General features: G+C 40.8%; 1 protein-coding gene across 4 annotated transcripts in view; it reads left to right on the forward strand.

Annotated features, from left to right (window-relative positions):
* The window catches only part of tspeara (thrombospondin-type laminin G domain and EAR repeats a), a 56,766-nt gene that overhangs the window by 11,275 nt on the left and 20,106 nt on the right, over positions 1–25,385 (forward strand). For 3 of the 4 annotated variants that reach the window (XM_057859154.1, XM_057859153.1, XM_057859155.1), the window contains 5 exons: positions 5,440–5,631; positions 14,201–14,409; positions 14,479–14,810; positions 23,622–23,700; positions 23,839–23,992. In XM_057859154.1, the coding sequence (XP_057715137.1) occupies positions 5,544–5,631; positions 14,201–14,409; positions 14,479–14,810; positions 23,622–23,700; positions 23,839–23,992 (862 nt within the window). In that variant the 5' untranslated portion in view covers positions 5,440–5,543. Of the gene's footprint in view, positions 1–5,278; positions 5,329–5,439; positions 5,632–14,200; positions 14,410–14,478; positions 14,811–23,621; positions 23,701–23,838; positions 23,993–25,385 lie in introns of those variants that run through there. The other variant, XM_057859156.1, reaches the window with a different exon arrangement.

Below are 25,385 nucleotides of genomic sequence, written 5' to 3' on the forward strand. Positions count from 1 at the left end.
GCCGCAAGTCCGATGACACGATTACGAAGTCGATCATCGAACTGCGGCCTAGGGTGTCCTGGTGCCAAGTGCACATATGGACACCTCTATGTTTGAACATGGTGTTCGTTATAGACAAACCGTGACGAGCACAGAAGTCCAATAACAGAACACCACTCGGGTTCTGATCGGGGGGGCCGTTCCCCTCAATCACGCCCCTCCAGGTCTCACTGTCATTGCCCACGTGAGCGTTGAAGTCCCCAGAGGGGGCGCTCTCTAGCACACCCTCCAAGGACTCCAAAAAGGGTAGGTATTCTGAACTGCTGTTCGGTGCATAAGCGCAAACAACAGTTAGAACCCGTCCCCCCACCCGAAGGCGGAGGGAGGCTACCCCTCTCGTCTACCGGGGTAAACCCCAACGTACAGGCGCCAAGCCGGGGGGCAATAAGTATGCCCACACCTGCCCGGCGCCTCTCACCATGGGCAACTCCAGAGTGGAAGAGAATCCAACCCCTCTCGAGAGGATTGGTACCAGAACCCAAGCTGTGTGTGGAGGAGAGTCCGACTATATCTAGTCGGAACTTCTCTGCCTCACACACCAGCTCAGGCTCCTTCCCTGCCAGAGAGGTGACATTCCATGTCCCAAGAGTTAGCTTCAGCAACTGGGGGTCGGACCGCCAAGGCCCCCGCCTTTGGCTGCCGCCCAACTCCCTACGCACCCGACCCCTTTGGCCCCTCCCACAGGTGGTGAGCCCATGGGAAGGGGAACCCACGTTGCCTTTTCGGGCTGAGCCCGGCCGGGCCCCATGGGGACAGGCCCGGCCACCAGACGCTTGCCAGAGGGGGGCCCCGGTAACCCGCGTCCGGGCAAGGGAAACTGGGGTTCATTAATGTTGCTCATCATAAGGGGTCTTTTTGAGCCATACTTTGTCTGGCCTCTCACCTAGGACCTGTTTGCCATGGGTGACCCTACCAGGGGCTTAAAGCCCCAGACAACATAGCTCCTAGGATCATTGAGACACGCAAACCCCTCCACCACGATAAGGTGATGACTCATGGGGGGATCATCTATCATATCGGAGAAAATGCGACAGTAACAAAAAAAAATACAATTTAGCAATAGTTATGAGGTAGATATCCATGACTTATTTACAGACGCCACTTTTTTCATTGTGACATCATTTGTTTAAAAGTTTAAATTATGTGAGTGAATGATTTTTTCAAGTATATATATATTTTTTTAACGAAATATTAGACATCAATTAATGATTCCGAGCTAAAAATAACATTTTGAATCATTACTTACCTTCGTGTTTTGGCTGGGTTGAAACAAGCAGTTGCGCGACGTCTGTAAACGGGGGTTTTCAGGGTAAAACGGACAAATTAAAAATAGTTTGGGGGCTTAATACGCCATGAATCTGCAATGGCAGCATATAAACATATTGTTCTATCAAACACAACAGTTTTTTGGCTTAAAATACAGCAGTTTATTTTAAAGAGGGTTGCAAGAGCAGAAACTGCTTTTTCAGTCTTGTCTGTGTTTTCCGCCATATATATGAGGTTTTTAAATGGGCCATTCATTGAAGATGCGCCTTATTCTCTGATGCGCCTTACAGTGCGGAAAAGTCGGTAAATGTTTATTTTCCTTGCAGTGGATCCTGTAGAGAATGACGCACCACGTGACTACTCTGTTGTACGATGCCGCCTCAAGTTTAACTTCATTACAATATTAATGAATTCGAAGAATGTTTGTGTCATGTTTGTCCTCCTACAGAAACCATATTAAGCAAAACAATATATATTTCCACCTCCCATCTATTTCCATTTTCAAACATTTTTGATAAAGTTCCAGGGAGCCACTAGGGGAGTGCTAAAGAGCCGCATGCGGCTCTCGACCCCTGCCGTAGTGTATTTTCCAATCTAATTTTTGGCTGAGTTTGGCTTTGAGTCCTTTTCTGTCAGCTCTCCAAGTTAATATCATTGAGACGTCTACCGCTGTCAATGATGGCCAATGGTGGCGCCTCCAGAAATTTTTCATAGGGGCCACTCAAAATCTTGGGGTGGCACACCAAAACTAAAAGCCATAATTTCAGGTTTTTATTATGTTTTTGTCATAAACATGCCATTAGAAAACTGTCAGAAAGACTTCAGGACATTCCTACTGATATACTTTGGTTTATTGTGTTATATTTCAAGTTACTAATAATGATTTAATGTGCATAGTCCATAACAGTTCAGTCAACATTTTGAGTTCCACAGCTATCACAATCTGACATTATACTGGCAAGTGGGGTGGCCATCAAATTTATAGTGGGGGCCGTGGCCAACCTCTGGTGGAGCCTTGATGATGGCTAACAGTGTTGGGAATAACAGCGTTATTTTTTCAGTAATGGGGTAATGTAACTAATTATTTTTTCCGCCGCTACAACGCCGTTACCGTTAGTGACGGTCAAAAGCTTAAAGTTACTTACTCTGAATAAATTGAAGAAACTACCAGCCGTAGCGAGTCTACTCTTCTGTGTTTATTTGTCATCCAAGACTTGGGGTGCGTTCAGGTTCGAGAATAGCACACATGTTTTGTTTTGTGCTTTTTCTTAGCAAAGATATACAACACTGGACATGCTGGCACTCTGTTTCTTTAATAGTACATGTAACTTCAACATTAACACAAATGTACGGCTCTCGGCAGGCCGTGTTTCTTACTCACTCCCGCATCATGTGAGCAAAACAATATTGGCGCCGTGTGCACTTTAAGGTGGCTCGGATAATTCTGTATCAGAATATTACAGCTTGTAGTTCTTATGACTCCAGGCTGTTTGTCCCTGCTAATTCAATTTGACAGTGCTTTCCAAAGATTGCTCACGTTTCTGTGTTTGCTACACCTGAATGCTAGCCTCGTTCCCATCCCCCACTGTCAGCCAGCAAAAATGCTGCTTCCTTGAGGACGGCAGACGCGAGGGTGACGGGAGGAGTAGCGGGACGAGGCTACCTGAATGCACCCCCTGGAAAGATGCAATGGAAGTAATTGTGATTGGCTGAGGGTGAGAGTCAAGTGTCATGGTAAGCCAATCAGAGCCGGTGTTTTCACACACAAACCGGAACAGCGCGTGCGGCAAACACACACACGCAAAACAGATATGATGGCAGAGCATTCAGAGGAAAATTTGTCCTTTATGAGGTGGAGATATAAACACTATTTCAAGTCAAAATATTTGAAGTACATTAGGCTATGTCTGCTTGACCAGTTGTCTCAGGTCGTGAGAGTTAGATTTAATTGATTAACCCTTAGATGCACAAGTTACTGGACCCTACACTCTTCCATGAGTGGGTCAAAAATGACCCATATTAGAAGCAATGTGTTTTTCTGCCATTTTGGTGAATAATCACTTGTATATTAATTCGTATGATATTCAGGGCCACACAAGAATGATTTCATGCTTGAAATATCTTTATGATTCGATTAACATTTTTTGAGAAAAAAAAAAAAAAGCAACAGCAATAGACTTCATCCTTCCTTGTATTTTATCATCAATGATGAAGAGCACTGATCGATTTCTGAGGATATTGTGGCTCTGTGTTCTGCCCTGGGTGGGAGGTCATTCTCTCTAGTAAGAGCCCTACCAACTCATTCTGTTGGCCATGATTTGGACGCTTTCTTCTTCAGAGGACGCATAAGTGGAATCTTATGAGTCAGATTGATCCTGTTCCGTTGGATTTCCAGGTGGACAACTGCCACTGCCACCTGGACAATAGTCTGGGTCCTCATCATCAGAAATTTCAGACACTTGAGTCCAACCCCATCACTGCTCTCCTTCATCCAACATCTGTAGGTACATTTCAGCTGTAAATCTGGCCCAAATCCGATTTTTTCGTGTTTTTCCGCCTCAACTGAACGGGAAAAGTCGCATAAAAGTGGACCATTTTCTAATTCGATTCAGGTCACTTTCGTATGTGGTTAAAATCCCATCCGGGCCACATTTTTCCAGAATGTGGCTGCGGTCCGAACTGTCAAGTCCCCCAAATTGGAATTCATGCAGCAGTTAACATCAGCAAAGAGCGAGAGAGACAGGGTGCTACTGTAGAGGTGCAGCTGTGCATTAGCGTTAGCGCCCAGCTTGAATGCGGCTTTGGCTCAGCGCATCTCGGACTGCGAATTAGAACGCATGTGTGATACTTGAACAGGCTCAATGGACAAAGGCAGTCTGAACGGGTACGCCAAAAAAACAGATATGACAAAAAAATCGGAATTGTGCATTATGACCAGCGGTATGAACCTAGCCTTAGTTAGCTAGCTAGTTATGAAGTAGGTTAATTTGTTGATGAACAATAATAAAGAGTCATGAAAGACACACACACAAAATACTATACGGACATAATACTTACAGTACACGTATCGGCTCTTGCTGTGTAAAATAATTTTAAGGGATGTCACTTTTTACATACATATTCTGTGTGGTCCACAGTAAATTTATTCCTTACAGCCAAAGTTGATAAGAATGAAAGATTCCCATTGGATGCATGTGGGTCATTTTTGACCCACTTGTGGAAGCTTAGGGTAGTAATACAAAAATGACAAATTCTTCAAAATTATAAAAAGTTCATCAAAAATTTGAATGGCATTATATCAAAAACATGTTTATTGAGGAATACCTGGAATATAAATTGATAACAATTTTTCAATCTGAAGATATTTCAAGAAAACAACCTCACCGGGTCATTTTTGACCCACTTATGCATCTAAGGGTTAAACTCACTTTATATTGTTTACTGTTGATTGTTATTTTATTATATAATTTACTGTTTATTTTTGTTGCACTTCAAGTGTAGGATAAATCTGTTGCTGGTGAGGTGCAATAAATATTACAAGGTTCTATAACACCTGTCTGTTCTTCTCTGTTCAACTGACTCGAATACTGCTCAGAAAATTTCAAATTCTTTGACATACAACAACTTCTTTTTAAAGTAACGGAAATAGTTACTTTCCCTGGTAACTAGTTACTTTTACTATAGAGTAATTCAGTTACTAACTCAGTTACTTTTTGGAAGAAGTAGTGACTAACTATAACTATTTACTCTTCTCAAGTAACGTGCCCAACACTGATGGCTAATGAGTTTGTTTATATAATAACATTAAAGCCGTTAGAACAGTAGGAAGGTTGTTGATATGTTTCCTTATTATGAGTGTTGTTAGTGGTAACATGCCAAAGTTACTGGGTAGTCGTCACGGTCTCCTGAAAAGCTTGTAAAGGCGTGTGCGAGTGGGTTTGAGGTTGGTTTAGAAAAAAGAAAGGTGGAATGAGTGACAGGCTCATTTGCATGGCAAGGGCCCCTTAAAAGGGGGCCGTGCAGGTGCAGTGCTTCTTCACACACTTGAGAGGATTCCTCTCCAGACACTCAGCTCACTAGGAACATTGTCTTATTATACATTCTGAACTTTGGAATTTTCTTCTCTCTTTCAAGAGTTTGGACGCTTGGAATGATGTGAAAGATGCTTTTGCCGAAGCAGCATCCCACAAGGAGACGCTTTGTTGGGGACACCGAGTGAACCCAAGAGGCTCGCGGTGATGATGTCAACGTTGTTACTTTCCCAGCTCCTTCTGCTCAGCCTCAGGGCCGCTCCCATGACTGCCAACCTTGGGGAACCCTGTCCAGGTAGACTTTTTCGCTCACTGCTAACCCTAACCCCCTCCAGTCACAAATTCCTCGGGATAGAGTAACACTCACTGCTGGGAGCAAATGGTTTGCCAAGTTTGAGATGCCAATTATTTGCTTTTAATTTAATTTTTATCCACCCCTGTCTCGAAACAAGTACAGACGCGGAAAGAGGTTCGGATTCCATGTAAAAGGGAGGATGTCTTATCCACTTTGAGAGCAATTCCCATCACGTGAAAAACAGCCACCTAAGGCTATTCCTCACGTGGCAGGAGTTCCGGCATGCTACGACATTTTTTTTAATGTGTTAACAAGGCAAGGTTTACTACTCAGGGTGGGCACTCCTTTTCAAGGTGGGTGCTTACCCTTGTTGTAATGAAAACTACCGCTTAACTGGTGTTATGTTAGCAAAAATCAGGGTACCCGCGGGTTATTAAAAGTAGTGTTGCACCGATACCATTTTTTGGCCCCGAAACCGATACCTAGCTGTGCAGTATCGGCCGATACCGATACCATACCGATACCACCCCGATTTTATATATATATATATATATATTTTTTTTTTTTTTTTTTCCCCAAAGAGCTACATAATTGGATGTGAAATCATTGCTATCAAGGCTTTGTCAGGCTGTTGCTTACCTTTGCAAAATAGGAAAAAGTACACTAAACCCTAGTAGACAATAGTTGAATAAACCTTCCGCTCTCAGAGGCCAAAATAGTGCTAAATTTGTGAAATTAATAAAACATGTATAATACTAGCCCAACAGTAAGAAAGTAAAAATAAATTCATAATAATAAACTCTGAATGAACTGAATAAACTTTTTTAAACCTCTCAAAGTCCAAACAGTGCAACTTTCATGAAATTATTGTCACATTCTGCTGCTGGTTAGATTGTGTTTTGTTGCTGGGCGTGGGGACGTGGCACTTGAATCCAATGCAGGCTCATCAACGCAGCATTTAAGCACGGGTGATCTCAGAGAAGGCTGCCGAGATATTTGCCTTGCTGATCGCTATTTGACATCTGGCACAATAATCTCGCTACATTTGCTTGTTATGCCTCTGCATTGGGTTTTTCTGTTAGTGTGCTGCTCTCGTTTGTAACCGCTGCCTATCGTCTTAGTTTGTCCGTCGACCTGCTGTCACGGACTCCTTTTGTTATTTCTACTGTCCCGCGATCGCGTGTTATTTTTTGTTTGCAATCATTAAACCCTTTTATGTATCCCCCGCTTGTTGTCTGCTTCGAGGTTCAACCTTGTTTCCGCATTTGCGGACGCTAACAATTATAAGTAATAGTAATTGACCACAGCATCCCGTCTCTCCTTTTTTTCGGGAGGTGGGAGTCCCTTATTTCTATTTCTGAAAGGTGGCAACAATACTTTGGAAACACTTCCCAAAATACTGTGGCATTTCTTTCAGTAAAAGACAATAAAAGTAAAGTAGACGAAGTGAACTGACCAGAGATTGTTGCTCCGGTCCAGTGGCCTTCTTCCTCTGGATAGAAGTCCTGCTCTTGCAGGCTCCAACTCGTTGTGTTCGTTCACGTTTCGTCTTCAAATGTTTTATCAAGTTCGAGGTATTAAAACTAGCCGATTTAACTCAACATCTCCAAACTTTCAGGCCGCAAATCTTGCATGCAGCCATTGATTTTAATCGACGGGATTTCTATTTGGAAATATTTCCCGACCGCCGCGGCGCCGCCATATTTCCTGGTTTGTTTTTCGTCCATATGAAAAAGCCCCCTTTTGATTGGTCAGGAGTGGCTATTGGCCCGCTCTCATTGGTCTGGATGCTTAACATTTCAAAGTAAGTTGCCAGTTTCTCCTATTAAAACGTGTTAGATGCAATAATGTATTTCTGCACGGTTTGCCTTTCGAATGAATGTGAATTTCGTAGTTTTAACTCAAGAGTTAGCCATGTTCAATGGGGTATTGGCAGGTTCACTAGCCTTAGCATGGATAAACCGGAGTTGTAGATCCACCATCACCCTCAGATATACAACACGGTTGACACTATTATTGGAACGAGTGCGGGGTAACGTTGATCTGAATAACATGGCATGGTGATAGGCAAATTATAATTTAGGTGATAGTAAAACACCTCCTGGTATATTTAAATGTTTTTCTTGATTGAATAAGAGTATGGATTTTCTCTATCTGATTAAAAGAAATGTCTTCAATAGCTAACAAAGGATTAACATGTGTTTTGTATACTTCTTGTAATGTGATTAGAAAAAAAAATTACCAAGGGAAATGGTCATGTGTGGCTTTTTTATTTTGTGGTAATTAATGGTAAACTACTGCCATTTAGTGGCTGTTTTTTTAAACTTTCACTGCCAATTGCAAGATTTTCCCAAGCACTTTACAGTTAAGGTGACCAACTTGACAATCACTAGTTAAGGTGACCAACTTGACAATCACCAACCTACCACCTTGACTAGGTCCTCTTAAAAGGGAAACCTGCTGTATTGTAAATGTAATTTCTGAAGTTTCTTTACAAAAATAGGGTAAAATCAATTTTATCCTGGGAAAAAAAATCTGAAAGACCTTATATTCAAATGTATTTTAATTGTATCTTCAGTAAATGTGCATTCTTTTGTCAAACACTTAGTAATTGAGGTTAAATTTGATGTTCAGTGCTTTATTTTTTTAATATGATTCAATATTATCTAAATGATGGGTGCGAGAAAAGTATTAATTTCCAGTTGAAATGGCATTAAAAAAGGTCTTAAAAGTCTTGAATTTAGATTTATCAATCCTGGGGGGACCCTGAAAAATGGAAACCGTTTTACAGTGGATCTAAAGTGGAAACTAGCCCTGCAAGCAGGACTCAACGGGCCCTCGGGAGTCCTGTATCGATTTCTCCAATTTCTTTTCGGTGATTTTTTGGGGGGGTCATTAGTTTTTTTTTCCCCTTCCAGGAGGAGTCGGTCTCGTAAAAAAGGCCATTTCCTGTTCCCAGGAGGGGGCGCCAGGCCTAATGGGTGATATTTCAATGAACTCGAGTTCAGGCTGGGATACATCACGTACATGCCAAATATGAAAAAGATTTAATGTATGGGGGTCTTTTTCTGAATTTGGTGTTTTGTCAAAAAAATGTCCGACTTTGGCACCCCATCGACTTTGGCACGATGAAAAATACATCGTATCTTTTTTCGTCCCCCAGATGAAGTAGCAGAGTGTGAAGCAACAGCCTTAATGAGTCATAGCAGTTCTTCACTGCTGTCATCAGATGGACCAATTTATCCCTAATATATTTCATTGAAAAGTACATAGAATTTTTTCTCCCACAGAAGAAGTAGCAGAATGTGAACCCTAAGCCCTAACCCTAAACCCTAACACACACAAAAAAAAAAACGCCCCGCACAGGTCAGGCCCGTGAATGAAAACTCACCATTTTGATATGTGCAAATTTTAGTGAGTTTTCGAGCATGTTCAGAACTTCAAATTGGCCATTTTCATTTGCCCTGAAGAAACCCTAACCCTAATCCCCAAATAAGCCCGATTTTGGTACTCCGCCCAGGTCAGGGCTGTGAATGAAAACTCACCATTTTGATAACTTAACATCTTATATGTCTCATGAAGAGTCTCACCAATTTTGAGGAGGATCCAACTAACTGCCTCGGCGCAATGGTCTCAAACGTGCACCCTGATTTTCGACAAAAATGGCATGTTTTTCAATATTCGATCCAAAATACCCGATTTCCTGTTGGGTTTGGAATATGGGTGCAAGAGACTTTTTAAAGCATTTTGGCCCAAGGTATCGACTCCCCAAATTTCATCGCCCTACGTTGAAAAAACCTAAATGGAGAGGCCTTTTTTAAAAATTCCAGGGGGCGCCACTGAGCCATTTTTTTAAAACATTTTTTCACAACGTTGCCAAAATATTGAAATTTTCGCAAATCCACATGTTTGTGCAAATTTTGGTGAGTTTTTGAGCATGTTAAGACCTCCAAATGGGCCATTTTCATTTGTCATGAAGAAAGAATAATAATAATCCTTTGAAGAACAATAGGGCCTTCGCACCATGTTGGTGCTCGGGCCCTAAGAAAGTCAGTGTTAAAGTGTAAGTAAATCCTTTAAAGCAGGGTTCACTAATTCCGGACCTCGGTGCCACTTTTCCTGTCGTGTTTTCCACGTCTCTCTCCCCTAACACACCTGAATCAAATGATTATGTCATCAACAACCTCTCCAGAAGCCTGATAATGATCCTGATTATTTTGATTCAGGTGTGTTGGAGGTGGGAGACATGGAAAAAACGACAGGAAAAGTGGCACCGAGGTCCAGATTTAGTGAACCCTGCTTAAAAGGGATCCACGGATAGAAAGACTTGTAGTTCTTAAATGATAAACGTTATTTTGAGTTAAAATAATCTGATATTGAAGCCCCTCTTGATGTTTTAGTTTTTGTACAATTTCTAAATTTTGTTTAACTAGTAGGTCGCCACTGTTGTTGACATCGCAGGGCCGTGACATCACATGGTTACGCTGCCGGGCTTCCAGAGTGTGACTCGAGCGACATAAACATGTCATCTGTTCAGCCCTTTCAATTTGAACCCGAGAGGAACATTAATGAGCATGACAGCACTGTCGATATTTCACAAAACGAGCAGCAAAAGCAAAATGAACAGGAAAGACTGGATGAGATGAGACGAGAGTAAGATAAAAAAAAAAAAAAGGTGTTCTGCCAAAATGTGCTACACCGGCAAAACGTGGAAAGAGATGAATTTGACACTCAAAGTACTAACATGCGCTTTCAGCTTGGTTTGTTTAAAACCATACAGACAGAACATACTAAAGATGCTTTAAGAAAATACTTAAATGTAGTAATATCAAATGAGGGTGTTTTAAATATGCTACGTGACTAATGTGGTCAACAGATCAACAAACTACTTTAAAGCTACCACAGGAAAACACAATGCTTAAAAGTATAAGAGGGAAACACATGCAAACATTATTTTGAGGCAATGAAAAGGTAATAAAAGACTCAATAAAAACACAAATTGTAAGTACTCTCCACTTTTAACTGATGAGCGCATGTGTTAGACATCTCGCCTACGTCATCCCCCCGAGCGTTCATTGAGCGCTTAAAACATGGCCCCCTCGGTAGGTCAAAACGTACTAAATATTATAGATTTTTAAATCAATGGCAATATTTTATGTGTTTCTAACCACATATTTTAGTAAAAGAGAACAATTGTGGCTTATTAGAGCGTACAAGTCTTTAAGTCCGAGGTTCCCTTTAAATTCCAATATAGTAATTCACTGCCACTGATGGCAATAGACGTCTCATACATTTGAACTTGTATGGCCGGCATTGCATGATCATGTTTCAGTGCCATTGACAGCGAAAAATGTCTAATCCACTTGGACTGGGGGGGCTTCTTAGCAGCGATCAATCGTTCGCTGTAAATGGTTATGTGGCAAAGGTACTGTGTGGATAATGCAATAACAGCTCATTTTTAGAGCAATTCTGCATGTCTGTCTGTCTATCATCATCAATGGCAATCAATGGGTCAATTGAGAAAATGGTAAATGGTTGTCTTTCTTTTTTTCACTTTTCAGTTCAATGTGAAAGCTTAGAATATTATCTTTTATTAGACCCCATTGAAGGAGGTCTCAAAAAGATTGCTTGCTCTGTTCCTTCTCTTCCTGAGCTTAAACTTTTACGCCGCTGTCATTTCATGATGGATCGTTATGAAATTTAGTAGGTATATTCTAGGGATGTACAGTGAGGAGCAGAAGTATTTGCACCTCTTGTGATTTTCCAAGTTCACCCACTTAGAAAATAGGTAGACCTCTCAAATTTCAATCATAGATGCATTTCTAGAGACATACTCTGAAAAAATCTGGAGCTCACATTGTAAGATTTTTCATTAATTTATTTGTAATTTACTGGGTTCCTGAGTATTTGTACCCCTGAGAAAATATTTAGTGCAGAAGCCTTTGTTTGTGATTACAGAGGTCAGATGCTTTCTGGAGTTCTTCAAATATGGAAACAAGGATTTTGGCCCATTCCTCCACACAAACCTTCTCTTGATCTGTCAGGTTTCGGGGCTGTTGTTGAGAAACACAACGTTTCAGCTCCATCCAAAGATTTTCTATTGGATTGAGGTCTGGAGACTGGCTAGGCCTCTCCAGGACTTTGAAATACTTTTTTACGCAGCCACTCCTTTGTCAATTTGGCTGTGTGCTTCGGATCATTGTCATGTTGGAATATCCAACGACTCATCTTCAATCTGACTCGGGGAAGGAGGTTGTGGCTCCAAAACTGACGATACATTTCACCATTCATCCTCTGCTTTATACAATACAGTCATCCTGTCCCCTTTGCCGAAAAGCAGCATGCACCAAAGCATGATGTTTCCACCCCAATACTTCACAGTGGGGATGGTGTTCTTGGGATTGTACTCATCCTTCTTTTTTTGACCCAAAAAGTTCGACTTTGGTTTCATCTGACCACATGACTTTCTCCCATGACCTCTCTTCATCATTCAGATGGTCCCATGCAAACTTCAGACGGGCCTTCAAATGTACTGGCTTCAACAGGGCAACCAAAGAATCATTTTAAACCATTGCACTGTATTGCTCTACTGACAGTAGCCTTTGAGACTGTGCATCCAGCTCTCTTCATGTCATTGACCAGCTCCTGCTGTGTAGTTCTCGGCTGAGCCCTCACTTTTCTCATCATGAGTGATGCCACACGAGGAAAGATTGTACATGGAGCCACAGTCCGAGGTAGATTATCAGTCACGCTTAGCCTGTTCCAGCTTTGTGGAGTTCAACATTTTTTTCTCTGGTGTCTTTTGAAAGTTCTCTGGTCTTGCCCATGGTAGCAGTTGGATTATGACTGACTGTGGGGTGCACAGGTGACAATACTGACCTCAAACGGGTGGTGGGTGGGTGGTTACTCATGGGGTAAAGGTGGACTTTTTTATGGTAGACTGACAACTCTTTGAGTGTCATAATTAGTGCTGATTCTCCAGGGTACAAATACTTAGAAACCCCAGTAAGTTACAAATAAATTATTTTAAAAATCAAACAATGTGATTTCTAGATTATGTCTCAATGAGTGGAAATGCATCTATGATTGAAATTTCAGATCACTTCTAAGTGGATGAATTTGCAAAATCACAAGGGGTCTGCTCCTCACTGTAGACTATGTATTGAACCGTGGATTTTATTTATTTATTTTTTTGTCTTAGGGCTGATAAATTAGACCAGGGGTCCCCAAACTTTTTCCTGTGAGGGCCACATAACTTTTCCCTTCTCTGATGGGGGGCCGGGGTCAGTTTGTAACAGAAAAGGTGTGATGATTGAAGTGCCAAAATGTAAAAAATCATTGTTTTTCAGAAAGCCACAGTCAGATAACCCTTTCTGGATTCTTCACGGAACAAAAGTAAATAAAATAAAAATAATAATAATTACAGCTGTCAAACGATTAAAAGTTTTAATCGAGTTAATCACAGCTTAACAATTAATTAATCGTAATTAATCGCAATTCAAACCATCTATAAAATATGCCATATTTTTCTGTAAATTATTGTTGGAATGGAAAGACAAGACACAAGATGGATATATACATTCAACGTACTGTACATAAGTACTGTATTTGTTTATTATAACAATAAATCAACAAGATGGCATTAACATTATTAACATTCTGTTAAAGCGATCCATGGATAGAAAGACTTGTAGTTCTTAAAGGATAAATGTTAGTACAAGTTATAGAAATTTTATATTAAAACCCCTCTTAATGTTGTCGTTTTAATAAAATGTGTAAAAATTTCAATCAAAAAATAAACTAGTAGCTCGCCATTGTTGGTGTCAATAATTACACAATGGTCATTCATGGTGCTGAAACCCATAAATTCAGTCGCACCAAAGCGCCAGCAGAGGGAGACAAAAAACACAAGTAACAAGTGGACATGTCACTATGCTGTCATTTTAATCTGTTTGAGCGGGGCATGTGCGTTAATTGCGTCAAATATTTTAACGTGATTAATTTAAAAAATTAATTACCGCCCGTTAACGCGATAATTTTGACAGCCCTAATGTAATATAATATAATATAATATAATATAATATAATATAATATAATATAATATAATTAAATAACCAAATAGCCCTCTCTGGGTTCTTCACAGAAAAAAGCCAGGAAATAAATAACACTATTAGGGAAAAAAAAAAAAAAAAAAAAAAAAAGGTCTCTGGTATTGTCAGGGGGCCGGACCAAATGTGGAGGCCGTAGTTTGGGGACCCCTGAAATAGACTAACTGCGTAGATCAAATTGCTACTCCTCTGTCGTACAGTATGTGGACAAATCACAATGAAATTTGGTTGGTACTATATCATAGGGATGTACAGTATACACATGGCTGCTCGTTTGTGGATTTTTGGCTATTTGTCTCAGGGCTGATTAATTAGATTATTTAATTTCTGACTTAAAATTATTAATAAAATTAATCCTTTCTGACATGTTTTTTGTTATACTTTATTCTGTTGCTTATGTGCTGAGGTGCTTTTCCTAATTTCATACTGGGGGAGCATTAATGTTTGTCAACGGCCTCCAGATTTTGCCCCCGTAGACCTTCTATCCACTGCACTCGAGAAGGATGCCTCTGGACCAATTGCGGGGATGCACGTGAGGTCATCCGGAGGCGTACGCGGTGTTCAGTTCTCTGGGCCTTATGCTCCCATCAACCTGCCATCTAACTGTGACAGTACCCCCAAAGACTTCTCTGTTGTGATCACACTGAAAATGACACGCATAGCACGCAAGGTAAGCGTGTAGCCACTGGTATTATTCAAGATTCCTGTAATTGCTGGAATATTTTTTTCCACATTGCAGAAAAGTGAGTACATCTTCTCAATGATGGAGCAGAAAAGAGCCGAGCAGGGAGCTGTGGAGGAGCAGGAGAAAGTAGAAAAGCAAGATGGAAACAATCTACAAATAGACAGCAGAAGTAGAGTGCACAACAACGCAGAACATCGTCATCTTCTCCTGGGATTGAGACTCTCCGGGAAGCGACTGCACGTGCTCTTTAGAGGACAGCGAGGCGCCACGGAGCAGCGGGTGTTCCAGGGCGCCCGACTCGCCGACAATCGTTGGCACACCTTGGTTCTGTTCATCAGCGGTCGTCACGCCAGGCTGACAGTGGATTGTGGCTCGCCGTGGGAAATGTAAGATTTTTTTCCAAGGCCCAGACAAAGATCACGGTAATGATTTAGCTTTTTATTTAATGGTGTTACTATTATTAGACCCTTCTGGACAATAAATTTATGTTAAAAACAAATACTAAAAGCAAATCATTAATTGAACCACTGAGGCAATAATGGGCTTTAGAGCTGAAACAATTACTCGAATAAAACGAGTAACTCGATTTTAATAATTGATTGAGGCAGTTTCTCCGCCTCGAGGAATCGTTTAATTTTGCCGGCTCGTTTTGCCCGGACTACTTTTAATGGGGCACAACACGCTGACGTCACATGCGTAGAGGAGGAAGAGAGAAGTGGCAGATACAGTGGGGCAAATAAGTATTTAGTCAACCACTAATTGGGCAAGTTCTCCCACTTGAAAATATTAGAGAGACAAAATGGGTAAACCTCAACCATGAGAGACAGAATGTGGAAAAAAAAACAGAAAATCACATTGTTTGATTTTTAAAGAATTTATTTACAAATCATGGTGGAAAATAAGTATTTGGTTAATACCAAAAGTTCATCTCAATACTTTGTTATGTACCCTTTGATGGCAGTAACGGAGGCCAAACGTTTTCTGTAACTCTTCACAAGCTTTTCACACACTGTTGCTGGTATTTTGGCCCATTCCTCCATGCAGATCTCCTCTAGAGCAGTGATGTTTTGGGGCTGTCGTTGGGCAACATGGACTTTCAACTCCCTCCTCACCCCATGGCGTCAAAATGATAGCAAGAACGGGGAACAAAAATCCCAGAACCACACGGGGGGGTCTAGTGAATGACCTACAGAGAGCTTGGACCACAGTAACAAAGGCTACTATCAGTAACACAGTGCGCTGCCAGGGACTCAAATCCTGCACTGCCAGACGTGTTCCCCTGCTGAAAAAAGTACACGTCCAGGCCAGTCTGCGGTTCACTAGAGAGCATTTGGATGATCCAGAAGAGGACTGTGAGAATGTGTTATGGTCAGATGAAACCAAAATACAACTTTTTGGTAGAAACACAGGTTCTCGTGTTTGGAAGAAAAAGAATACTGAATTGCACCATACCCACTGTGAAGCATGGGGGTTGAAACATCATGCTTTGGAGCTGTTTTTCTGCAAAGGGACCAGGACGAGTGATCTGTGTAAAGGAAAGAATGAATGAGGCCATGTATCGAGAGATTTTGAGTGAAAATGTCCTTCCATCAGCAAGGGCATTGAAGATGAGATGTGGCTGGGTCTTTCAGCATGACAATGATCCCAAACACACAGCCGGGGCAACAAAGGAATGGCTTCATCAGAAGCATTTCAAGGTCCTGGAGTGGGCCTAGCCAGTCTCCAGATCTCAACCCCATAGAAAATCTGTGGAGGGAGTTGAAAGTCCGTGTTGCCCAATGACAGCCCCAAAACATTACTGCTCTAGAGGAGATCTGCATGGAGGAATGGGCCAAAATACCAGCAACAGTGTGTGAAAAGCTTGTGAAGAGTTACAGAAAACGTTTGGCCTCCGTTATTGCCAACAAAGGGTACATAACAAAGTATTGAGATGAACTTTTGGTATTGACCAAATACTTATTTTTAACCATGATTTGCAAATAAATTCTTTAAATAAAGATCGAATACTAAAATATTCGATAGCTGCAGCCCAGATGGGCCTACTCCATGTTTGGCATTTGGCAGAAAGGGATTTAAAGGTTTTTAGGTGCAACAAATCTTGGTAATTTACATGATAATGATGACTTCTTCTGGATATAGTGCGCTTTTTTTTTTAATGTGAGATCGTGACACCGTTTTCAGTGTCATATCAGTGGCTTGAAAGAAAAAATACAACCAGATTAGAAAACAAACCAAAAAAAATGAGATAGTATTTTGAAGTCAAAATGTCTTTCTAAAGTGTCAATTTTTCACAGATGACGATAAAGTTCACTTATGCCACCATGCAGATGCACAGGGACTTTATTGCATAGGCCCTTTATTACATCAATCATCAGGAATTGTGTAAAATGCAATAATGGACTGCTTGCTGTATGTCAAAATGTTAGCTAATCATTGATTTAGACCAGTATTTATTAGGAGTACAACGGTTTGCGGTTCAAAGCCGAACCGTACGGTTCGCCCTGTACGGTTCAATACGCCTTTATGAACCGCGCCTTTTCGGTTTTGCAATTAATTTAATCCGAACGCTTGTGGAATTAATTGGTCGAGCTCTGTGTGCGATGTGAAGCACAGCTGTGGAGAAATTCTAGCCCCGCCGCAAGTAAATGTCCGATCGCTGTCAAGCACCTGTGTAATAGAAGCCGAGTAAGGCCCTCTCTCGCTTACGAGCGAAGTGAAAGTGAAACAAGAAAGAAAACAAATAGCTATGGCGAGTGGAGAGACCGAATTTTGAGGAAGCACTGGCTTCTTTCAAATCTGCGGTGTGGCAACATTTCGGTTTCCCCGTGGACTACAATGCAGTGGGAGAGAAAATAGGAGGGAGAGAAAATATTGGAAAAAAAACAAAACAATTTGCAAGCATTGCTCAGCGCTTGTTCCCTATGCTAATGGCAACACTTATAACATGACTCCGGCACCTCAGCCGGCATCACCCACAGATATCACTTTCTCAGAGCAGGACAACCCCGGAGATGACACCAGTGAAAACACACGGCGGGCTTCGTTAATTTATTTGCAACGCTTGACCCGCGTTACATTGTTCCCTCGCGGACATATTTCTCCAACAACGTATTCCCCGACATTTATGAAATGGCACGCAAAGCCATCGAAGATGACTTTGCTAAAGCACATAGTTTCGCCATGACCACTGATAGTTGGACGTCCCGTGCTACAGAGTGCTACTACCTAACTGTGACGGTCCACTATAATTCATACCTGTCAAGTTGTACGGTCTCGGTGTAATTTGTATAAGTGAGCATTGATTTTTAAATGTGGACGCTGTACGTTACATTCAAATTCTGTATGTTTTTCGAGCATTAAGTTTTTTTCCCTCTGTTCGTTAATACGTTGGTTGAATGACGCGAGAAAAGTCAGAGGCACGGAGAGGGAAGAGTGTTTGTTTTGACGCTGTAGCAAACGCGATGCTAGGCTAGGTGGCTCCAATATTTCCTGACTGTAGCCGACAGCCTACAACCTACGCCTAGATATCTCGTGCATATAGAACTACATGCGAAATGACAGACTCGGTAGCGTTAGTTAACAGCCGCCATTTTAGAGCAGTAAACTTCTCAGAAAGGCTCTGTTGTAGTGAACCTTCCTAGTGAACCTAAGTAACTTTTTATCTAACAAAACTCCTAAATCGGCAAAATCTTGACTTGAGTCATCTTTAAATGATGAAACAGTTTTAAAATTTTCACGTCAAAAGTAGACAGAAGGGAACTAATGCAAAAACGGGAGCAATTTTATCGACTTTAACGGTTGATTCAGAACATTAAATGACCGCCAAACATAGCAAAGGTTACTATGTTTTTTTTTTGGGGGGGGGGGGGTGAAAAAAAAAAAAAATACATGAAAGGTAACACTAGTTACTTTGCCCAGTAACTTTTTTACTACTATGTGTGTATTTCAGTAGTCAGTCACTAAACTAGCCAAAGAGCTAAGAGACATTTTAACAGTCGAACATGTCTACATTTTAAGTGTTTATTTCATTTTCTTAAAAGCAAAATGAAGGCAGTTTAAAAAAAATAAAAATAAATAAATAAATTTTTTAAAAAATGCAAAAAGCAAACCGAAACCGAACCGAAACCGAGATCCCAAAACCGGGGTTCAAACCGAACCGTGGGCTAACTGAACCGTTGCACCCCTAGTATTTATCTGAAAGATGTCCATCTTTTCCGCATGTAAAAATGACAAAAAAAATATTCAGTCCACTCAAATTCTCAATAGCTTAATTATATATATATATATATATTTTTTAATACAAAAAGAGACATGTGCAATGAGGAACGTGAGCTTGTCCCCTACCACTGTTTCACTTAAAACACAGTCACAAAGCAAGATCAAGCAAATTATTTGTTCTGGAAGCTCTCTTTCCTTCTGCGATACTAGCGAGACAATTATTTTCCACTAAAGGCCTTTTTACCATGTCTTTTGTCTGCCACTTTAATGAGTGAAAGAGGAAAAACACATGCTCCGGGATTATTGCACACATGCATAGAGACTTAAAGAGCATACGACAGGAGAAAAAAAGTCTTAAATAGCATTATTATGTGAATTAGAATCATATTTTGAGACGATTCGACTATATACAACAATTTAGCAAAGCGCAGATGACGAGAAATTAGTCTTTTAATCTGCCGGTTAGCCACGCCTACCATTATAGGGCTCTAGCGTCCCCAACAGGTGGATGACGTCAGCGGGAGACTGGGCTCATCGGTTTTACTATTCAGCCCATTGAGGCGGAATTATTCAGAATGAGGAAAACGCGACGAAGAGAGCTGCAAAATGTCATTGTTTCTGTCTCTTTCCTTCAATATTTTTACAGGATATTCTTTTTATCCAAGTATTTCCCCTAATTGCTATTGCTAAATAAATGGCATGGTCATGACAAATTACAGTCTTGTGCTAAATAGACTATGAAATAATAAAAATGCACTTATTCAGGACGACATGGCAAAATTACTCCATAATGGTCAAAACTGTCGACTTCACCTTTACTGTCGCACCTCCCGAACGATATTTTATGACACTTAGATCGGACATATATCATTTCCCTTCACTGGCTTCGGAGAATGTAAACAAACCAAGAGGCGTGACAGCTAGCCGACATGCAAACCCGAACCGAGTGATGTTTCAAAGTCTTCGAAGCGGAAAATCCACCATAACTAGCCCGGATTATTTGACATGACGACTGGGTTGTCGATTGTCTTCGCGGATCGGCAAACCGCCCGGTGGAGAGCAATTTACAGTTCGTTCCCTGGAGGAGGGCGGCTGCAGTTGCTTTGCAGCTAACGTGCAGCTAATGTGCATGATGAGAGCTTTTTATATGCCTATCAATGATTGAACGTAAGTAGTCCTTTATTTAAGGAAAGTTTGTAGTAGGGCTGCAGCTATCGAATATTTTAGTAATCGACTTAAAATTCTATCGATTAATCGAGTAATCGGATAAAACATATTTTTTCTTAGGAAAAGAGCAATTATAAATATAGATGAGAAAACAATACATTTAATCTAATATTGAACCATTTTCAGTCAATCAATGTCTTTATTTTTGATGTACATTGTTGAAAACAGCCAACAATTCAGATGTGACTAGAATAAAATAAAAAAAAGACTAATTCACTGCTTTCACTCAAAAAACTTCTAGTTCTTATAAAAATATATGTATATTTCTTACCTAAAAATGTCATGACGCTTGATAACACACATCACCTAAAAGTTAGGTGTTTTTCCCACTTGGTTCAATTGAATTTCCATTTTGGGTTAAGCTATTTTTAGGTTCTAGTTAAGTTTTAAGTTAGTCTAAACCAGTGCTTCTCAATTACTTTCTGTCACGCCCCCCCCCCCCCAAGGAAGACATAAATGTTTCGCGCCCCCCCCCCAAACTCTCTGCCGCCACTGTAAATAGTATCATTTGTCTATAAAATTACTATCATAAATACGCATCTGCCTAACATTGTGGTGTCCTTTTTTTTTTTTCTAATAAAGAAAAAAGTAACATAGATCAACTTAGAATAAAGTATAACTTTATTAACATTGTTTTGTTTGTAACAGAGAAGACTTGACGTGCATCAATTTGCTTGAATTAAAAAAAAAAGTCACATCCAAACTGTAAAAAATACACTCAAGGTACGTTTTTGACCATTTGATACAGAAAAATAAAATGTAATAAAATCAGTAAATAATAACAAATTGAAATTGATTAGAAACATTCACTCAATATGCCAAAAAATTTGACCGAAAAAAGAAAACCGAATAAAAGAAAAAAAAGAGTGTCCTTGGACAGGACAGTTTTTATTTTTGCTGCTCACAGTATTTGCTTCCTTTGCAATGGTGTGGAGTTATTTAGCAATGAGCATGCTCACAATGCTCACTGGTTTACTGATATAACACTAACAAAGCAGGACGATTGTTGGCAATATTCGGCACGTTTTCACTGAAAAACAATCAAGCGGCTTATCAATGAGATTGGGGTCTAATGTCTTTAAGTGGCGTCTTAATTGATTTGGCTTCTGGCTGTCCGCTATAATTATTTTTACACACAGTAAACAGTGGTCTTTCCTCATCACCCACTGTATTAAAAGTCAAAGCTAAGAGGCAAACGGCACGAAAAAAGCGCATTCTCGGCGCCCGAGGTAGAACCGTAGGTGAGGGCGGTCGTCGTGACGATCCCAAGCCGAAAATGGCACTTGGGCGGCGACGTGAGAACCGGACAAGACAGTGGGTAGCTGCGTGAGTGAGTCTGGTCGGAAAACGGCTTTCGAAAACGGCGGTGGCACACTGCTCTTCATATCTGTTTTCTGTGTGTGCTGAGTGCTCTTCCTTAGTTCAAAAATACTGCGCCCCCCCTGGCATCGCTCTGCGCCCCACTATTTGAGAAGTACTGGTCTAAACTGTAAATCCTGATAGGATTTTTAGTTTTTTCTGTTTTCAACATAAAAATATGATACCTGCTGTATTGGATCACATTAGGGACCAGTGCTACTTGGGGTTTTATCCCGCAATGACTACTAAGCTAAAATTGACAGTTAGCATTATTAAGTTTTTATTTTACACCCTCATCACTCTACAGCGCTATGTTTTCACAGATTAAATAATACTGCTTTAAGATGGCGGCTGTTTACTAACGCCGCCGACTCAGTCATGTCGCATCTTGTTGTATATAAATGATATCTATGAGACGAATCAGCCGCTATCTGCTACCACCGTGGCATCAGACACTACCTGGTACCTGTAGTTTTTAGCGGCTGTCGGCTGCAGTCAGGTATTTATTGCTTCGTCCTCTACGCACGTGACGTCAGCGCGTTGTCTCGTATTAAAAGTAGTCGGGCAAAACGTGATGCTTAGAGCTGGAAAAATTAAACAATACCTCGAGGCCAATATAATTACTCGGGTCAGTTTTTAAACTCGAGTTACTCAAGTTGCTCGAGTATTCCTTTCAGCTCTAGTTTGTAGTGTTTACTTTGTAATCGCTGTATTCGTATTTGACATAACACAAAACAAGATATTTACTCACTTCTTTGTAAGTCCAATGCTCCGACAGTAGTAGGGCTTGTTTTGGCCAATATCCACGGTGAATGGGAACCTTTTGAAACTCCAAAAAGGCGCAAACGCCGCTCCCTCACAAAGCAAGATTTTTCTGCAGCCGTTTGGCTGGGGTGATGCGAAAAATAAACGTATTAATCCGCAAAATCAGCTGAATCCTTCGTCCTCATACACAACAGTACGGCTGTTTAGTGAAGAGGACGCCTTCACCCGTACACGTCACAGCGCCGTCCTCCTCAATGCAAGACCGAAGCCGGAAGTCACTCATTTTCATGGCGCGGCATTAAGGCAAGGCAAGGCAAGGCAAGGCAAATTTATTTATATAGCACAATTCAACACAAGGCAATTCAAAGTGCTTCACATCACATGAAGATCATCAAAATCACATTTAAATCAATACAACGTAAAAACCAAGACAAAAGATCGCATTTAATCACAAATAGAATAAAAATAAATACATAAAAATAAAACAAAAATATAACAAAAACTCCTACTAATAATAATAATTGAAATCAGCAATGGAGATAAGCACAAGAGGAATAGAAAGCAAGTAGATTGAAATATATAGCCAGTTATGGATATGCAGTGCTAAACAAAAGCGTTTTTAGCCCTGATTTAAAAGAGCTAACAGTTTGAGCATACTTCAGACGTTCAGGTAACTTGTTCCAGAGGTGAAGAGCATAATAACTAAATGCTGCCTCATCCTGCTTGGTTCTTGTTCTTGGAATATGCAGAAGACCCGTTCCAGATGACCTTCGGGGTCTAGATGTCTCATAGGAATCTAACAAGTCAAGCATGTATTTTGGTCCAAGGCCATTAAATGTTTTGTAAACGAGCAGTAGTATTTTATAGTCTATCCTTTGACTCACTGGAAGCCAGTGTAGAGATTTCAAAACCGGTGTAATGTGGTCCAGCTTTCTTGTATTTGTGAGGACTCTGGCTGCAGCATTCTGTACTAGCTGCAGCTTCCTGACTGATTTTTTTATCAAGACCCGTAAATATACCGTTGCAATAGTCCAATCTGCTGAAAATGAATGCATGCATAAGTTTTTCCATGTCTTGTTGAGTCAGAAGCCCCTTAATTCTGGTTATATTTTTTTAGGTGGTAATAAGCGGATTTAGTGACGGACTTTAGATGGCTATCAAATTTTAGGTCTGAGTCAAAAATGAAAAAAAAAAACTAAATAACTATAGCGATCGCTTCCACACACATCCAGGTGGTCCATATCATTCAGGAGCATAAAATACTGCGTGTATTATGAAATAAACATGCTTTTTCGTGTCACATGCACTTTATGTTCTCATTGGTTGCAAATCTGTAAAGTTGTCTGAATCCTGACTCTCTACCTTCCAACCACCTGAGTTCCCATTCCGTGCCCTCGGAGCAAAAGGATAATAGATCATTCAGCAAATTACATCAGCAGTGCTGCAAATATGCTCGCAGCCTGCAGCCATACAATCGCAGTCTGACATTATTTGATAGATTGCTCTGACTGCAAACTTCCCTAAGCCAGGACTAATGTACTGTATTAATTCACATAAAGATGTGCACGGAACTTGTTGATGTCCATTTACTTGGGAAAACACTTCATTGTATCTTTTCTGGCAAACAGGCCTTTCCCCTCGGACCTCAACTTTTATGTGTCCAGATTTCATATTGGCAGTAGAGGCAGATGGAAAGGATTGTTTACGGTAAGGCCCAAAATTCCACTGTTTACATGTCATCAGCTGCTGTTCGTACTCTGAGTGTCAGTGGATCATAGGGACAAACCAGTATTTCAACCCTTGAAATACTGGTTTATCCCTCTTGATCCGTTGGTCTTTGTATAGGGCCTGTTGAGACAGTTGGTTCTGGTACCGGGATCAGATGCCACACAGAAAATATGCCCGTCAAACCACCCTCAACTTTCAGCTCTATCAATTCCGCCCTTGCTGCTGCTGTCTGCCACCGGAAGGAACACTGGAAGTCATCTGACCCCTTATGGTACAGTTGATGCATCAGTTGCAGGATAAAGTACAACCCCTGGCAAAAATTATGGACTCATTTTTGTGTTCACTCAGTTGTTTAATTGTGCTGGAAAAAGCAGACTATTGACATGAAGCAAAACTAACGTTATTTCAAATAACAACTTTCTGGCTTTAGGAATAATTAAAGGAAATCTAGGGGAAATTTGTGGTAGTCAGTAACATTTACAGTCATGTGAAAAAATTAAGGACATACCATTAAATATTCAGTTCTTTATTAAGAAACATTCACATATTAATGTCTGATCTTGTTTTTTTTTTTTTTCACTGGAAAAGAAAGTGATTTAATTGCTGGTAAACTACAAAAAGTAGCATTGTTTTACTGATTAAATCAAATACAGTGGGCAAATACATATTCAGTCAACCACTAATTATGCAAGTTCTCCCACTTGAAAGTATTAGAGAGGCCTGTAATTCTCAACATGGGTAAACCTCAACCATGAGAGACAGAATGTGAAAAAACCCCAGAAAATCACATTGTTTGATTTTTAAAGAATTTATTTGCAAATCATGGTGGAAAATAAGTATTTGGTCAATACCAAAAGTTCATCTCAATACTTTGTTATGTACGCTTTGATGGCAATAACGGAGGCCAAACGTTTTCTGTAACTCTTCACAAGCTTTTCACACACTGTTGCTGGTATTTTGGGCCATTCCTCCATGCAGATCTCCTCTAGAGCAGTGACGTTTTAGGGCTGTCGTTGGGCAACACGGACTTTCAACTCCCTCCACAGATTTTCTATGGGGTAGAGATCTGGAGACTGGCTAGGTCACTCCAGGACCTTGAAATGCTTCTAACAAAGCCACTCCTTTGTTGCCCTGGTTGTGTGTTTGGGATCGTTGTCATGCTGAAAGACCCAGCCACGTCTCATCTTCAATGCACTTGCTAACGGAAGGAGATTTTCACTCAATATCTCTCGATACATGGCCCCATTTATTCTTTCCTTTACACAGACCAGTCGTCCTGGTCCCTTTGCAGAAAAACAGCCCCAAAGCATGATGTTTCCACCCCCATGCTTCACAGTGGGTATGGTGTTCTTTGGATGCAATTCAGTATTATTTCTCCTCCAAACACGAGAACCTGTGGTTCTACCTAAAAGTTCTATTTTGGTTTCATCTGACCATAACACATTCTCCCAGTCCTCTTCTGGATCATCCAAATGCTCTCTAGCAAACCGCAGACGGGCCTGGATGTGTACTGGCTTCAGCAGGGGGACACGTCTGGCAGTGCAGGATTTAAGTCCCTGGCGGCGCATTGTGTTACTGATAGTAGCCTTTGTTACCGTGGTACCAGCTCTCTGTAGGTCATTCACTAGGTCCCCCCGTGTGGTTCTGGGATTTTTGCTCACTGT

This window comes from Corythoichthys intestinalis, chromosome 15 (genome assembly GCF_030265065.1).
Source record: "Corythoichthys intestinalis isolate RoL2023-P3 chromosome 15, ASM3026506v1, whole genome shotgun sequence".
NCBI lineage: Eukaryota > Metazoa > Chordata > Actinopteri > Syngnathiformes > Syngnathidae > Corythoichthys > Corythoichthys intestinalis.